The sequence below is a fragment of the Manacus vitellinus genome, unplaced genomic scaffold, assembly GCF_001715985.3.
Source record: "Manacus vitellinus isolate BGI_N305 unplaced genomic scaffold, ASM171598v3 scaffold_31_pilon, whole genome shotgun sequence".
In the NCBI taxonomy this organism is placed as follows: Eukaryota; Metazoa; Chordata; class Aves; order Passeriformes; family Pipridae; genus Manacus; species Manacus vitellinus.
In genome coordinates, this window is record NW_021940379.1 from 3,550,123 (window position 1) to 3,567,029 (window position 16,907).

A 16,907-nucleotide genomic window follows, 5' to 3' on the forward strand; every position below is an offset into this window, starting at 1 on the left:
ACTTCCAAGCAGGAGCTGTGATATCTGGTTTAAATGTGTTTGAGTTTACTGGATGAATTCTGAGTTTAAACTCCTTGTGAGTTTAAAATGCCCCACTGATGGCTTTAAAATCAATACAGAAAACTGAGCTCAAGTGGTGCAACAAGGAGCTGCAGAGCTCTAGGATTTTGTGTCAGGGCTGCCCTGGTTTTGTGGAATGGAAAGAAGGGGAATGTTGGGGTTAATTTATTCAGCACTGACTGACTTACAAGCCAACTGCATTATTTACCACAATCGTATGGAAACACTTCAAACCCGGTGCCTTATTTCTGGAAGCAGCTCAAATACTCCAGGGAGCCCTTTGCTATTGTATCCTCGGACCGAATTATTATTAAAGACAACAAAGCTTCTGTTCAGCCGCGGCCTTTCCGCGGGGGGGATGCGCGCTCTGCTCGCGACTTTCCTAAAGGGAAGAAGGTGGCGATGGAGCTCCGGGGTCCTTAACGTGCCCCGTGTGTGTGTGTGTGCAGGTGTATTGGGCGAGGGGAGATGGCTAATAGGGATGAGAGGGGATTGTCGCGCGGGGCCGTCCCCGCCGTGTGTGGTGTTCCCTGAGCTGGGGAATCGTCTCGGTGCCCGCGGGGGCGGTGGGGACGCGTCCCCTCCCCCGTTGTCCCCTCCCCAGTGTCCCCCTCCCGTGGTCCCCTCCCCGTGTCCCCTCCCTGTCCCCTCCCTTCCCCGCCCGGCGCCGCGGTCGACCTGCCGCGGGGCTTGAAGTTCCGGCGCGGCCGCCAGGGGGCGCCCCCGCGCTCGGCGCAGGTGCGCGGCCGGGAGGGGCGAGGGGGCCGGCGCCGGTCGCTTGCCGCCCGGAGCGGTGACGGGCGCGGGAGCAGCCCGCAGCGCCGAAGGCCCCGGAGCCCCGCCATGAACCAGCCATCAAGAGCTTGCCGCGCGTTGCTGAAACCGCCCGGCGGCACAGTCCTGGAGGCGGAGCGGGAGCAGTTCACAGAGCCAGCAAGGGCCGGCGGAGGTGGTGCGCGGCCCGGGACCGGCTGAGGGCACGGTCCCGGTCCTAGTCCTAGTCCTAGTCCTAGTCTTGGTCCCGGTCCCGGTCCTGGCCCGTTTCGCGGGGCATTGCCTTGGGGCGCGCTGAAGGCGGGGGCTTCCCGGGCGATGGGATGGGATGGGATGGGCGGTCGCGGTCCACGTTCTCGGGGGTCCCCCCCGATGGGGGCGGCGCGGCCGCGTCCCTCTGTCCGGCCCCGCTGTCGCCACCGTCCGTCCGTCCGTTCCAGTGCCCTGTGCCGGCAGCGTCCCCCGCCCCCACCTGCGCCGCCCCTTCCTCCCGCGCGCCGCGGGACGTCCCGCGTGGCTCCGCGGCCCCCGCGCCGCCCGGCCCGGCCCCGCCGTGCGCCCCGCCCCGCGGAGCGGGGCCCTGGGCGGCGGAGCGTCCCCCCCGCGCCCCGCGGGCCTTATCGCAGGTAAACACGGCCCGGAGCAGCACGGGGAAGTTCACGGTGATCGGCCGAATCGGGGGCTCCGCAGCATCCCGAGGCTCCCCCCCGCCGCCGACCCCCGGGAGAATGGCATTCTTCCGCAATCCCCTGCCTCCCGGTCCTGGCCGCAACGACACGGGGGGCTGTTTGGCACCGCGGGTGGATTTCCCTCGGCCCCCGCGGCTCTGGGGTCTCCCCGCGGGGATGGAGGTGTGTGAACCCACGGGGGCGGCTGAGCTAAAACAAAGCCCAAACGTGGTTGTGCCCTGTCGTGTCTGCCTTGGCCGGAGTGTCCGTAGCCCTGTGGCCCCCGCAGGGTGGGTGATGCTCAGGCACCGATGGGGCCAGCATATGGCTGGTGGGAAATGAATCATTCCAACAGTATGGGCAGAGGGATGGACAGAGCGACGGGCTCGCTGCTGTCCCAGCAAAAATAGCAGTGCCCTCTGCACACATCCTCTGACCCCTCTGGTTTGGCAGGCGGTGCATTCAGCGCAGGTGTTTTCCCCTTTGCCCCTTTGCTTTGCTGGCCCTTCCCTGGCCCCTGGGCTGGTTTGGCCCAGGAGGGCACTGGTGAAGACAGGTGGGAATTCCAGGCCTAGCAGGGTCACGGTGGGTAGGAAATAGAGCTTGTTGGGTTTGGGGAGCAACACGAGAAAACCAGCAATTCCGGTTCCCTCTGGACGCGTCTCCTTCAATCATCCCACTGGGCACCGCTGATAAAGAGTCGTGGCGGCAGCACTGCCCCGTGCACCCTCCTCCCGCCTGCCCTTCCAGGGCATTTGGGACTTTTCAGTGGGACTGGTGCCCTGCACAGTTACAACTTTGCTCAGTCCAGGGGTGCTGTGGGCAGAGCTGTGTACAGGGCAAAGAGGTGGTCGCTCTCCATTAGAGGTTTTAGCTCTGTGACCCCAAGCTCACTGGCTGACAGTCACATTCACCACCCAGAACTGACCCTTTTTTTCCAACAGAAAAACTGTTCTAAAGGAGCTTTATCTTGGTGTGGTTTCTGTAGTGGTGCTTCAGTGAGAGCAGAACTGTTCCAGTGTCAGTACGTGGGTATTGATCTGCCTTTTAGCTCTAATTATAGCAGCTGTGGAGTTGGCCACAGGTCGCTTCTGTGTCACAGAGATGCTGGTGGCACATCCCCTCCGGGATTCCTTACCATCCTGGAGAAGGATGCTGCAGGAATCTAGAGCTCCATCACCTTTTTTCCTGCGAGGGCCGGTACAGACAGGGGTTGCTGACCCCGCTGTGATCCCCCCACCCCCCAGGTGCTCGTGGGTGATGTGCAGGTCTCCTGCTTTCCCTGAAAATGCTTTTCCAGGTCTTGTGCTGGGGTGATTCAGATGTTCCCCTTGGAGCAGACTCGTGTGGGAAGTAGGAAGCCACCATCCCACTCGGCAGCCTGGCAGGAGGCAAAACTTGCCAGGTTTTGCTTTTCTGAAACAAAAATGTTAAAAATCCAACGAGTTCCCAAGCTTCCAGGATTATGTTGTCTGTGACTGCCGAGTGGTGCTTCCTTGGTGTAATTTGGGAGGGAGCACTGTTAGGAAGGGAACCCCGGAGCAGCCGTTTCTAGTTCAGGTGTCCCGACAGCCCTTGTGCCGCCTGGCCAGGGAGCTTTCCAGCTCAACATCCTGCTGCCAGAAAAATATCTCCCTGCCTTGGGACCTGGCATCCACCTGCCAGGTGGGGATTGTGGCCCCACAGGATGCCGGGGCTTCGGGGAGCCGTGGGCGGGAGGATCAGCCCTAATTAAAAGCAGCCTGGAAAGAAAGGGTGGATGTAAACTGTGCTCCTTCATTTGGGCGCTTTGATCCCGGCTTTAGTCACCGGCTTGGTACGTGAGGGCTGTGAGTAAGGAGTGAGGGCTGTACCCTGTGGGCTCCCACAGCCCGCGGCCCGGCAGGTTTTGGGGTCGGACTCCCACCCCCGGCGGGGCTGGGGCTGCAGTCAGGGATGGGGAACAGTCCACAAGGTTGCATCAAAGTTTTGGCCAGGCTGGTTGTGCACCTGCGGTGACAGCAGGGACCTGCCCATCGCCGGACGTGCTGGTGGTGTCTCAAGAGGTCAGATCAAGGGTGAATCTCCCTGTTTCAGAGCCCTGCAGCCAGCAGGGACATCCTAAAGACACCTGTGTCCCAGGCTGCAGCATCACCCCATGCCCATCACTGGTCCCACCATCCCAATTTCATGTATCTCCTGACCAGCCTGATGTTTGGAGGCAGAGGAAGCACAACTGACACAGCAGTCCTGAGGAATTGGTGTCGGTTCAGTGCCACTGTGGTTTATTTAGGACCATGCTGGACATGGTGTCTGTCATGGCAGTGCTGTGGGTGGGCTGGGGCTGCCCCTGCACAGGTCCAGTCCATGTGCTGGATGTAAAATGGCTCAATGAAACCTCAGCACTGAATCACCAAGGATAAAACCAGTCTGTCCAACAGCTCCCGGGCTGAATTTTTGGCTGGTTGGTCTGGAAATGAGATTAAGGGCAATAAACTCAATAAAACCACCAGCACCAACAGGAATTACAGCTTGGTTTTGGGACAGGCCAGTGGGTCCCAGCCCTAGTCCCATCCCACTGAGCAGCTGAGCTCCTGTCCCTGGGCATATGGGTCAATGTTTCCTTTCCTAGGGGTCTGCCTTCATCTCACACTTTGGCCCTTCCACCTGTGGGGCTCAGGTCCCACCTGTGGGTTGGGATGAGTGTGATGGGTTGGGACAAGTGCATTGTCCTACTTCTGCTTATGGCAGGCAGCAAAAATCCAGGTTTGGGAGCTGTGTCTGCCCAACACCCCCCATGCAAAGCACCTCAATAAGATGCAATAACCCCTTCAGCAGCTCTTCACTGCAAGATGCATTTCCAAGCCCTGCCTTGCAAAACTTTCGCCTTGTCGCTGCCTGGTTCTTGATAAATCTTCCTTTCTGTCAATAACCCTCACTTTGGTGTCATCCTGGGAGGTGCTGGCACCCTGGGGACCTGTGGCACATCTCTCTGGCCGAGCTGCAGTCGAGGGCGCAGCCTCTCCGCTGGCTCCAGGCTTTCAGGTGGCTGTGGAGGCACTTCAGGAGAGGCAGCTGTGCTGCAAGTGCCTGTTCCCTGTTCCTGGGCTCTCCAGGCTCGTTAACCTTTGGGAATAAGAGGATTACAGCAAGTCACCAGCTTAACTCTGCTGCTGCTTTATGGCCCCACATGGCAGGGTAACACCGGGGCTCTCCCAGTGCAGGAAAAGCAAAATCAGCTCCTTTCCTCAGCAGCTGGGGGAACAGTTTTGGAACAGGCTCACTTTTTAGGTTGCATTTGTGGTGATTTTGGCCAGTTCATGGGCACAGCCATTTTAGACTCTTTTGGGGTGGATTTGGTGCATTGACACCTTTGGCATCACCCCTTCAGCACAGCATCAGGTTCCTCCTGCATAAGTCAGGAGCACTTGATAACTCAGCATCGAGTTCCTCCTCCTACAGGAAAGTGCCTCAATTCAGAGGCATCCCTGGACAAGCAGCTATATGGAAGCAGGTGCTTTCCCCAGGAGGGTAGATGAGATTTTAATAAGGTTTTAGGGCTGTGGGGCTGCAGGGATTGACTGAGTTTCTCTTCTGGCATGAATGCTGGTGATGGGGCTGCTTCCTGCCTTCCCAGCTGGGACCTTTTTCTCTGCTGGAGACAGAGGGCTCATGGACACAGGCACAGTCCAAGTGCTCCTGCAAGGGTGAAGCAGCTCAGTTGAGTCTGCAGGGACCTGGCGAGGAGGAGGAAAATCCTCATCAAGCGCAGCAATTCCGTTTTGTAGCCCATCATCACATGGGAGACACAACCAACCCCTGTCTAGGGTCATCTTTTGGAATAAATTAATAATTTAAAGTGTGCTGTGATCAAACACATCAAAATATAGATAATCCTCCTCCACTAATCACATTGCTCTGGATTTCTGCTCCATCAAGATGGGCATTGTGGCCGCCACTCCCTCCTTGCTTGGGGGCTGCATTTCCCCACGTGCAGCCAAAAACACCCCAAACCACTCCCCCCTTGGTTCAAAGGCTCCTTGTGATTACACAAACAACCCTGGAATTTGGCATCTCGCTGTCGTGCTTTAATGTTCCCGGGGCAGGGCGCTGAGTTCAGGCTGCAAAAATGCAAAAATTGGTTTCCTGGGACAGGGACAGCCGGGAGCACCAGCGGGGCGGGCGGGAGGGGCCTGATTCTGACAGATCCTGCTGGGGATGGGGGATTTTCATGGGCTGCTTTGTTTGAGGATAAAAAAAGCCTATTCTGATGTGTCGCAAATGACTTTAAGGTGACATGTGAGTGCTAAAATCCAGGGTATTCCCCAAAAGCACCAGCACTGTGCTTCAGGGGGGATGGGGTAGCCATGGGGGTCACACCATGTCTGACAGCTGCTCTCCCCTCCTCTTGCAGGCCATCAGCATCAGCAAAGCCATAAACACACAGGAAGCACCAGTGAAGGAGAAACATGCCCGCCGTATCCTTTCCTGGACAGCACAGAGGAGATCCTGGGCTGAGGCAGGAGGGGTTTGGGGCCATGGAGGTTTGGGAGGCAGAAGACCCACACAGAGCTTGGCTGAGGGGTGGCATCATGTAGGTTCATCCATCAATGAAAAGGCAAACAAGAGCCTATAAAATTGTGATTCCTTGGCAATAAAAAGCAGAGGGTCCTGGTGTGCCCTGGGGCAGGGGGAGGTGCAAGAAAAATATGAATGGGCGTCATATCTGTGGGTGCAGCATTGCACTGGTGATCTCTGTGCACCCAGTGTGTGTCCCCTTTTTAATGGAAGTTGAACAGTCCCCAGCCCAGCCTGTGCCCTGCTCCATGTGTATCCAGTTGGCCTTGACTGCAGGGAAGGGATCATCCTGGGCACACACCACGAGAAGGGAGCGTTCACCTTCTGGTCCTACGCCATTGGGCTGCCCCTGCCCAGCAGTGCCATCCTCAGCTGGAAGTTCTGCCACGTCCTGCACAAGGTCCTGCGTGACGGACACCCCAATGTGAGTGTCCCCTCTGGAACATCCCTCCTGCTTTGCTGGTGGGGGAAATTCTTGCCTCTTGAGATGTCCCTCTGCACAGAGGATGGGTTCCCCTCCCTGTCCCAGACACCTTTCCTAAGCTGTGGGGCTGTGAGGGCACTCTTATCTCGCACCTTTGAAACCTCCCTGCACAAAACTCCAACCTCTGGGTGCCATTGAAAGGCTGGAAGTTCTCACAAAGCTGGAGTGGTGTAAGGATTGGATCCATCCTCTTCCCAGTGTCACGGCAGACAGGCAGGTGCTGGCCTGTGCCAGCCCCGCTGTGCCACATCCCTCCTGTTTTTGCCCCCAGGTCCTCCAGGACTGCCAGAGGTACCGCAGCAACATCCGAGAGACGGGAGACCTGTGGGTGAGTGGGATGAAGTGGAGGTTTGTGCCTCCCAGGGGGTCTGGAAGTGAATGCTGAGTGACATTGTGGGCACAGAGAGGGTAAAACACCACCTCAGACACCCCATTGTCTCTGCTCCCTTGGGCTGATGGTTGTGTCCATGGTGGAGGGCACAAGAGCCGTAGGGCTGGTGCAGGTTCACTGGCATGTGTGGACTCTGCTGGATCTGGGTTCTCCATGTTTCCCCTTGTGTCTCCACAGGGCCATTTGCACGACAGATATGGGCAGCTGGTGAGCATCTACACGCGGCTCCTGCTCACCAAGATCTCCTTCCACGTCAAGGTGAGACCCTCTGCCACCTTCTCACCTGCTGTACTGGGGGGATGTGGCTTTGATGGGGGATGTGTTGCACCAGCAAAAATATGAGCAACAACTGATGCATTTTTTCTTCCTTTTCCAAAGCATCCTGAGTTCCCCCCAGGCCTGGAAGTGTCGGATGAGGTGCTGGAAAAGACTGCAGGGACGGATGTGAACAACATGTGAGTGTCCTGGCACCTGCAGAGTGGTGAGGGGTGTAAATGCAGGGAACAAAACCCTCAGTTGGAGCCCTTGCCATCATGAAGACCCTCCGTGAACTCGAGCAGCCAGAGCAAGGATGTCTCTGCCACGGAGTGATGGAGTTTTGGTTTGTTTTGGCAGCTTCCAGCTGACGGTTGAGCTGTTTGACTACCTGGACTGTGAGCTGAAGCTGTCAGAGTCAGGTGAGGAGGCGGCAGGTCCCTCCCGCTCGCCCCAGGGCTCTTGAGCAATAGTTTCGCTCTTTGGTTGGGAATAAAGTTCCGGGAGGCTGAGATTGGAAGCTTCAGTCCTTCCTCCTTCTCCCATGAGATTTCTGAGCTGGATTCCCCGGTTGATGCTCTGTAGGGGCAGTTGTAGGAAAATATTTAAGGAATGTGGCTGGTTTGAGCCCACCCGAGCAATGCAGAGTGTGCCATTCTGAAATATGTTTTTATTTCTTTTTGGTACAGCCACATTAATCATATGCATTACCCAAATCCTTTCTATCCCCCAGAAGCAGAGGATGGGGCTGTACCTCTTTCTAAAGGCTCGTTTCCTCTCACTGAAATGCCTCCAGGGAGAGCTGGAGGCCCTTGCCCATGTTTGCATCTCTCTCACCTCCTTCTCCAGGAGTTTTTAGATGACTTAGAAAGGTAGTGGATTCTTCCTCTGTCAAGAGTCAGGAACACGGAGCTGCCCTGGAAAACAGGGCACAGCAGGCAAGACTGTGCTCCCAGCTCCCATCAGCCTCCTGCTTCTCCTCCTGACCCAGTTATACAGAGAATTTATATTCATAAATACTTTAAAGCTGAGCGGGGAAGAAGCCGGGGTGGATATGCCTGGATTTCTGCCAGGGGAAGGGATCTGTTTCTGAGCAGGGGCAGGCGAGGCTGCGGCGCCGACGAGCTCGTCCCCTGCCCTGGGATCCTCTCCCAGATCCTCTCATGATTAAATAGAATGGAGCAAAACCTCTCACTTCCTCCAGCTGCATTATTTGCATCAGCTCAAGGGCAGCGTCCCGGGATTAAATCCCTCCTTTTTGGGATCAGGGCAGAGCTGAGCACCCCTTTTCTCTGCCACCATGGTCCCTTTGGGTGTTTGTCTTCCTCGGTGGGGGAAGGTTGTTCCCAGCTCAGCGGGACAGACGGGCAGCAACGCTGGTGTTTTCCCGTGTCCTGGCAAAGCCACATCCGCTGTGGTTAATGATCAAGCGGAGTGGCCGGGAGGGGGCCGGCTCTGCAAACACAGCGCCGGTGCCTCACGCAGCTCAACCCCTCAGTTTTCAGGCAGCTCAACACGTCGATGGCCGTGTCGCAGATGTCGGCGGTGCAGTGCCGCCTGGCCCCCCTCATCCAGGTCATCCAGGACTGCAGCCACCTCTACCACTACTCTGTCAAGTTAATGTTCAAGCTGCACTCTTGTGAGTCCCGGGATATACTCCATGCTGGTCTTTTCCAGAGTTGGGCTTCTGAATTTGGGGATCAGGCTTGCATGGATTGAGGCATCCATCACCATGTCCCAGCCGGGCTCTAAGGGTCTGCTCCACCCCATGTAGACATTCCAGATAAAGGAATTAGAAGGACTTGTCCTTGATTAATTCCAACCCGTGTGCCTTGGCCTGCCAGCCCCCTGCACAGTATTGCTGGGCAGCGCAGCGCCAGTGGCCTTGTGTGGGTATTTTGTGGTTCCCCCACCCACCTCTCCCTGCACCACATCCCTGGTCCCTGTGCCAGGGATGGGGATACCTCACTCCCACACTGATGCCTCACATCCCACTCCCACCTGGCCTTTATCCTGCTGGCTTTTGCAGCGGAGGGCTCCAGGTGCATGTGAATACATGTGCAGCCCCAGATCAGTCACGGCCATCCCCCATTTCCCAGGTCTGCCGGCAGACACACTGCAGGGCCACCGGGATCGCTTCCATGAGCAGTTCCGCAGGTAATCCGGGGCCAAGGTGGGGCAATGGGGTCCCTTCCCTCCTGCCAAACCCCCTCCCCTGCAAACAGTTTGTCTTTCCCTTCTCTCCAGCCTCAAAAACTTCTTTAAGAGAGCATCCGACATGCTGTATTTCAAGCGGCTCATCCAGATCCCTCGGCTGCCGGAGGTATGGCAGGATTTGGGGTGGTGCTTGTTGGTGATACTTTGGAGATCGTGTGGGTTCAGGGTGCATGGGGGTGTCCCCATGGGTGGGTTTGTGGTCTGGGGACACTGCAGAGGGACCTGCTGGGTCTATCAGCAGCACAGGGTTGGCTACCTCCCTTCCCTGGCACTCTGCCTCCTGCAGTTCCCAAAACCCCCTGTGATACCACAACTTCTTGTCCCAACAGAGCCCCCCAAACTTCCTGCGGGCATCCGCCCTGGCTGAGCACGTGAAGCCAGTGGTCGTCATCCCTGAGGAAGCCCCTGAGGATGATGAGCCAGAGAATCTCATTGAGATCAGCACAACTTCCACCACGGAGCCACAGGTGGGGGCACAGGGCTGGAATGGGGATGCAGGGATGGGCGGACAGTGGGGACAGGCACCCATAGCCTGGCTCAGCTCAGCAGCCTCTGTCTTCCCCAGATCACCTCGGATCTATTTGAGCAAACCTTTGGGCCCCCCAATGGCGTTTGGGATGACAGGTATGGGGGGGGTCTGGTGGTGGCAGAGGAGAGTGGCCGCTACCGCGTGGGACCAACCTGCCTGTGTCTGCAGGGATGCACAGATCGAGAGCCTGAAGAAGGAGCTGGACACGCTCCGTGCGGAGATGGAGAAGATCAAACTGGAGGTAAAGCCTGGCTGGGGCGTAGCTGGTGGGGGGAATGCAGTGGAAACCCCAAGGGGATGCAGCGGGAGTGGGGTCCTGACGTCCAGCACTGTGAGTTAGGACCTCTCCCAGTGCCAGGACCTGACTCCTGATGGAGATGAGGTGGAGGTATGTGAGACCTGTCCTTTGCTGTCACGACCAGCTTTATCAGCGGGGACAGAGCAGCTGCAGGGACAAACAAGAGAGCTTTCCTCTACATCCCACAGCTGCTTTGCCTAAATTGCAGTGGGGCACCTGGATAGGGCTTTTAGGGAGGGCATGAGTTCAGGGCCATGCCCCAGTGCCTGATGGTGGTGTCCTGCAGGCACAGCGATACATCACAGAGCTCAAGGCACAGGTGAACAGCCTGGAGGGAGAAGTGGAGGAGCAGCGCAAGCAGAAGCAGAAGGCGCTGGTGGACAACGAGCAGCTGCGGGATGAGCTGGAGAGGATGCAGAGGGTGAAGCAGGACAGCGACAGGTCCCAGCGGCTCTGTGCCGAAGCCGAAAGTAGGTGCCCTGCAGTGCCCATTGCCCGTTGGCTGCCTGTGCCACGGCTGCTGAGGGGCTTCTCACCCCTGCAGAGAAAGCCAACGCCACCGAGATCCGCTACACGAAGCTGAAGGAGAAGCACAGTGAGCTCATCAACACACACGCCGAGCTCCTGAGGAAGGTAATGCTCTGTGCAGGCAGGGACTGACAGTGCTTTGGTCCCTCTGCCACTGCTGGGGCAGCTCCCACTTGCCCAGAGCCCCCTGTATCATCCCATCGCCCTACACCCAGGGAACTCTGAGCATAGCTGGGGAGGCACCCCTTAAATCCATGTCCACTGACAGTCAGCATTCTGGGTACTGTGAGAAAGGCATCTTGAAGTTATCCTCTAAGCTAGTGTTTGGTTGGAACAAGTGTGGTGATGGTGAGAGTCCCCCTTGTCCCCACACAGAATGCCGACACCGCCAAGCAGCTGACGGTCACGCAGCAGAGCCAGGAGGAGGTGGCACGTGTCAAGGAGCAGCTGGCATTTCAGGTGGAGCAGGTCAAGCGAGAGGCCGAGATGAAGGTGAGCTGGCACAGCTCTGGATCCTTCCCTGCTTCCCTGCCAGCGCTGAACCCTTCCCAGCCCAGGAAACACAGTAGCTGTGCTCAGTTTGGGTGCAGGGGCTAGGGGTCGTTGTTGATGTCAGTCCCCGATCCAGGAAAAAGTTGGCATCAGGAAGGCATTGTTTAATACATGCTTCATTCCCTTTTACCCAAATCTGCCTTTCCTTCTGCCAAGAAAATGCCTCAATGCAAATTGGTGGGTTTGGGTGCCTTTGTTCTCTGGGTCCCAAGTTGATGGCTGCTCCCAAAATTCCTGCTCTGGGGAAAGGAGCCCTTCCAGGAGACACCTCCCCCACACCCAAGACCCCAAAACCCCTACCCTGCAAAATGTGGCTGGTATCGTTCCTGCCATCCCGGCTGTGTGCCGGGGCCAGAGCGTGTTCGCAGGGGCTGAGCCCCTGGCACGGGGTGTGGTTGCAGCTGGAAGACCAGAGCGTGCAGATGGAGCAGCTGCGGCAGGAGCTGGATGCCCGGCGGGATGAGCTGGACCAGGCACAGCGCTCACTCAGCCAGGCCAAGCAGGTACAGGGCTTAGGATGAGCCCAGATCCCCATCACAAACCCCTGTCATGCAGGACAATGCTCTGGCTACCACTGCTGAGCCAGAGGTCCAACAGCAGCACAAGGTGGTGTCACAGGGCTGAACGTGGGCCCAGCTCATAAGTGACATGAGCAGGGCGTGTCCTCAGGTGTCTGTTGGGCTCACAGCGTGGTGATAGGTGAGTGACAGGGCTGTCCTGGCCCCATGGCAGGTGGGTGTGGAGCTCAGTGCACAGGTGGAGGCCCTGCACGCCGAGAAGGAGGTGCTGAGGCGGTCGGTGAGTGAAAAGGAGTGTGAGCTGCTGTCCACACGTGGCCTCATCGAGGCGAAGGAGCTGCAGCTGAGCCAGGAGGCGGATAAGGCCACGAGGGAGATCCGAGAGCTCCAGGGCAGGCTCCTGGAGAAGGTAGGTGCTGTGTGAAGAGCCCACTGCTCCTCTGCTTGCCAGGGTGAGACATGTTTGGGGGATGCTGAGGAGTTGGGGGGCTCAGCGAAGCCATCACTGATGTAGCCGGTGGGATATCACTTGCACCAGCAGTAATGGGATGCTTGGCTCTAATCCTGGAAAAGGGAAATGCTGGTGATGGGAGTCCTGTGTCCCAATTGTGCCACTCACCTGTTCCTCCTGCCCAACAGAGCAACCAGGAGCAGAACCTGCAGCAGAAGCTGCTGGACGAGCAGTTCAGCATCCTGCAGGAGACGGTGCGGGAGGCAGAGGACATCCTCCGTGACGCCGTGGCCAAGCTGGATGACCCACTGCACATCCGCTGCACCAGCTCCCCAGGTAGGGCAGAAACACCGTCCCTTCTCCCTTCAGGACAGATAATGTTGCATCTCAGCTTTCCCAAGGCATTTTTATCATTGTGCCCAAGGAGATTGGGGTCAGACTTCCCAGGATGAATTTTTAACTCTCATCTCAGTACTGTTTTGCTCAGGCTTTAGTGCTGTTCCCCAACCAGGGCCATGACGACTCGAGCTATCTCAGCTCCCACTCAGTGGAGTCAGCAGTCGTGCTTGTTCAGCCCCTCATCAGCCTGGCTGTGCTAACGAAGCTGGATTCATTACAGATTACCTGCTGAGCCGGGCACAGGCGGCACTGGAGTCCACGGACGCCCTGGAGAACGGGCACGCGCAGTACGTGGCCTCCATGGCAGGTACCTGGGGCTGGGACCCGGTGGCATTGCTTCAGCTTGCTCATGTTTCCATACATCCAGGAGCCCCGGCTGCTGCGGGGCCATTGGCAGGTGGCAATGCCCTGGTGACAGAGGGACATGGTGGGGGTGGTGGGTTCCCATGTGTTCATTCGAGCTGGAAAGGTCAATAATGATCCTCTATAAGTTCTTGTGCTGATTCTTGAGTGCCTTCAAGGAGGGGCTGCAGTCCCTGACCCCGTCCTGTCCCGGCAGATGCTGCGGGGCTGGTGGGGGCCCTGGCCCTCTTCGCACACCTCACGGCCGACACCATCGTGAACGGCAGCGCCACGTCCCACCTGGCCCCTACAGACCACGCCGACCGTGAGTGCAGGGGTGCAGAGGGTATTGGGGGGGATTTTTCCTCATGGGGATTTTTTTTTTAGGGAGGCTGTACCAAAGCTCCTTCTGCCAGGGGCTGGATATGGGGCAGATCTTTTCCGGGGACAGCATGATACCTCCAGCTCCCCGTGCTCCCCTTCCCAACATTCCCTGCTTTCTAGTGCCCCTTGCTGAACCAGGGACATCACTTTGCTCCTGGAGACTCATTTATAGTCTTCTAGAAGAAGTTTGCTGGATGCTGCTGATGCTCAGCGTCATCCCCACAGATGAGGGGAGGAGGGTGGCAGGGTTGGGGTGGAGGGACCCTTTGTCCAGCGAGGGGCCTGTCACCAACCCCTCCTCTCCCCAGGGCTGACGGAGATGTGCCGGGACTGTGGGCAGCGGAGCCTGGACTACCTGGGTGAGCTGAAGGACAGGCAGAGGCTGGGCCGTGCTGAGCTGGGGGACGTGCGACAGGCGCTGAGGGGAGTCCTGCAGCTGGCCCAGGTAGGAGATGGAGCCCAGTGCACCTGCCTTCCTGCTGGTGGCTGACAGGGTTGGCTGGAGGGAGCACTGTGGGGTCCACAGGTTCTGGTGCTGTCCTTGAGCCATCTCAGCTTCTGAGTGCTGAGACCCTTCCTGGTGGTGCCCAGAGCCCGTCACCCTCAGATCAGCTGAAGTCTCTCAGCCCAGTAACCCCTGTGGAACAAAAATTCCCAACTTTCAGATATTTCTTCTCGTGAAGCTCCTGTTAGTCTTTTCCCATACTCCACTGTTAATTCAAAGGCTGTCAGCTCTCCAGGACCCTCTGGAGCCAAAACTGCTCCTGTGATGGAGTTTTGTCACTTTGATTTGGGGCATTTCTTACCTCTGAGATCCTGTGCCATGTTTGCTGCAAGTTGGTGGCACCTGTGCCATCTGACACCCTTGCAGGCTGCAGAATGCTGCTCCTGCACCTTTAATTATTTGGGGAGAGGGGGAAAGGGAGTCGGATACCTTAGTTTATAATTATTCCTTATAAATATTCCCTTCTGTCTAAAACCTGCTGATGCCTGCTGCCTCCTCTGGCAGGAGCTGAGGCCCAAGAGCTTAGACATAAAGCAAGAAGAGCTGGGGGACATGGTTGAGAAGGAGATGGCCTCCACCTCGGAGGCGATCGAGGACGCCGTCAGGCGGATAGAGGTGAGATGAAGCTGCAGGATGGGCCACTTCGGTGCCTTGTCCATCGCTCCTCCACCCTGCTCACCCTCACAACAGCGTGGCATCCAACCCTTCCTCTTGTGTTTCCCAACAGGAGATGATGAGCCAGGCCAGGAATGAGAGCTCTGGTGTTAAGCTGGAAGTGAACGAGCGGTGAGTTTTGAGGGGTGACGTGTGATGGCCACAGGCAGGTTTGTGTCCCATGCCTGTACCCTGCTGGAGTGTGCTCCAAACCAGGCTGGGTGATCTCCAAAAAAGACCGACATTCTAACTGAGACCAAAGCCCCCTTCCCTGGATGCAGTGTCAGGGGATGCTGAACACTTTTCTCTTGTTTTCCTGCAGGATTCTGAACTCCTGCACGGATCTAATGAAGGTCAGTACTGCAGGAACCAATCTGGGCTGTCAAAGACTGCACAAAACTGTCACTTGCCACCACTGACAGCATCAATCCTTCTCTATAAAACCCCTATCAAACACCAAAGCCTGTTTTCCTTCATTCCAGGCTATCAGACTTCTCGTAACAACATCTACAAACCTACAGAAGGAGATAGTAGAAAGTGGCCGGGTAAGTCTTCCCCTCATCTCTCTGCACAGGCATGAAATACAGGAGAATTTCCCCCAGTTTGCAGAAACACTCTGGATTTCCTGGTTTCCCACGTTATCAGCACTCTGGCAGTGCCTTGCTAGAGATGGGCTGCTCAGCCCTGTGCTCTTTGCACACATTATTATTATTGCCCTTGCAAAACCTTGTCCATCTAAAGATTATGGCCCAAACTTCGGTGGTTTAAAACAAACCCAGCCAAACTTTGCAGGCGTGGGGCTCCAACACTGACTTTCTTGATAAATATTTAAGCAGGTCAGTAAGAGCAGCATAAAGTGCACAGAAATGCTGTCGATGCCTTGGTTTATGATTTTATGTATGAATTTATATATTGTTATACTTTATACAGATATTTTATATGGATTTACGTATTGTTGTGTATTAGACAGAAGTTAATCCAGGCTGTAACATTCTCATAACAACAGGGGGCAGCAACAACTCAGGAATTTTATGCCAAGAACTCTCGCTGGACCGAAGGGCTGATCTCTGCCTCCAAGGCCGTGGGCTGGGGAGCCACACAGCTCGTGTAGGTACCCCCACACTGGAATGTTCCTCTGGGACACGGCTCCATGTGCTGCACCCTTGCAGGGCTGGCTCTTGCTGCTCCACCACCCAATAATCCAAAGCATCCCACTGCTGAGCTGTCATGGAGCACCATGGATAATCCCTTGTGGAACATCTTTACTAACTCCTTATGGAGCCTCATGTGGCTCATTGCTAATTCCATGTAGAGCATCATAGCCTGGGTGGGACCACACGGTCACCCAGTTAGGGATGCCAGTTCCTCCCTGTTTGCAGAATATGAAATCAAATAATCCATGTCCTGGTTCCTGCTCAGGTGGTTGTGGCTGGGGTGGTTGGGATCAGGGCAGGGTATCCCTGTGTAGGAAATGTGAAGAGTCTTTTGGACAAAGCTTTAAAAATCTCATGGAAACAAAATCCTCTCTGTCCAAAATGTCTGGATCAAGGCTTTGAATAATTGCTTTGTAAATGAGCTTTAATAATGGTCGGACTTGATGATCTTAGAGGTCTTTTCCAGCTTTAATGATTTTGTGATTCTATAATTACAGACAAAGCTGCTGGATCCAGGTCTGGTGCTGATTTCTAGGGATATTAGCAGGAGACGAATAATCTGCACTTGCCATGTGGTGCAGGGTGTCTCTAATACCATCTCCCTTCTGGCTGTAACGCAGGGAGTCGGCAGACAGGGTTGTCCTGCACATGGGAAAATACGAGGAACTGATCGTCTGCTCCCATGAAATCGCTGCCAGCACAGCCCAGCTCGTGGCTGCCTCCAAGGTGGGTGTCCCAGCAGGATCCTCTGCCTGTCTCCTGAAGCCATAGATCATTCTGTTCCACAGCATTCCCAGCAATGCAGCCTCCTGGGGCAGGGAGAAGGGAAGCTCTTGCCATTTTCCGGTCAGTCCATGAGTTTAATCCATGTGTCTTCACGTGCATTAATATTCCCACACCCAGGGCTTGCCTTGGAAGTGAAGGTGTGTAAAACCTCCCGTCTTGTTACGTAAAGAAAATGTTAATAACTAACAAGAAATCCAAAAAAGCAGCTGCAGGAGCCAGAATTGAGGATGGTGGATTTGGGTCTTGCCACCTTGCCTGTTGGGGTGGGTGAAAGCGATGGGTGGAGGTTTCAGTGAGCGAACAAGGATGCAGGTGGGGGAGTGGAGGATCCATAAGGCTTTTTATAGCAGGTGGTTTTAAAATGCATATATTTGTGTAAAAAAAAAAAAATTTCTTTTTCT

General features: G+C 56.2%; 1 protein-coding gene across 1 annotated transcript; it reads left to right on the forward strand.

The window, feature by feature from the left end:
• Positions 1-1,157: 1,157 nt before the first annotated feature.
• On the forward strand, positions 1,158-16,616 carry HIP1R (huntingtin interacting protein 1 related). Its single transcript, XM_029961215.1, has 28 exons — positions 1,158-1,685; positions 5,896-5,959; positions 6,341-6,483; positions 6,815-6,871; positions 7,112-7,192; positions 7,313-7,389; positions 7,550-7,611; positions 8,688-8,828; positions 9,289-9,346; positions 9,437-9,512; positions 9,736-9,873; positions 9,972-10,030; positions 10,104-10,176; positions 10,520-10,703; positions 10,778-10,866; positions 11,137-11,253; positions 11,715-11,816; positions 12,046-12,240; positions 12,471-12,618; positions 12,902-12,988; positions 13,241-13,348; positions 13,716-13,852; positions 14,417-14,527; positions 14,640-14,698; positions 14,889-14,919; positions 15,049-15,111; positions 15,573-15,673; positions 16,341-16,616. The coding sequence occupies exons 1-28, from the start codon at positions 1,158-1,160 to the stop codon at positions 16,489-16,491; spliced, it is 3,240 nt and encodes a 1,079-aa protein (XP_029817075.1). The 3' UTR covers positions 16,492-16,616.
• The last annotated feature ends 291 nt before the right edge of the window (positions 16,617-16,907 follow it).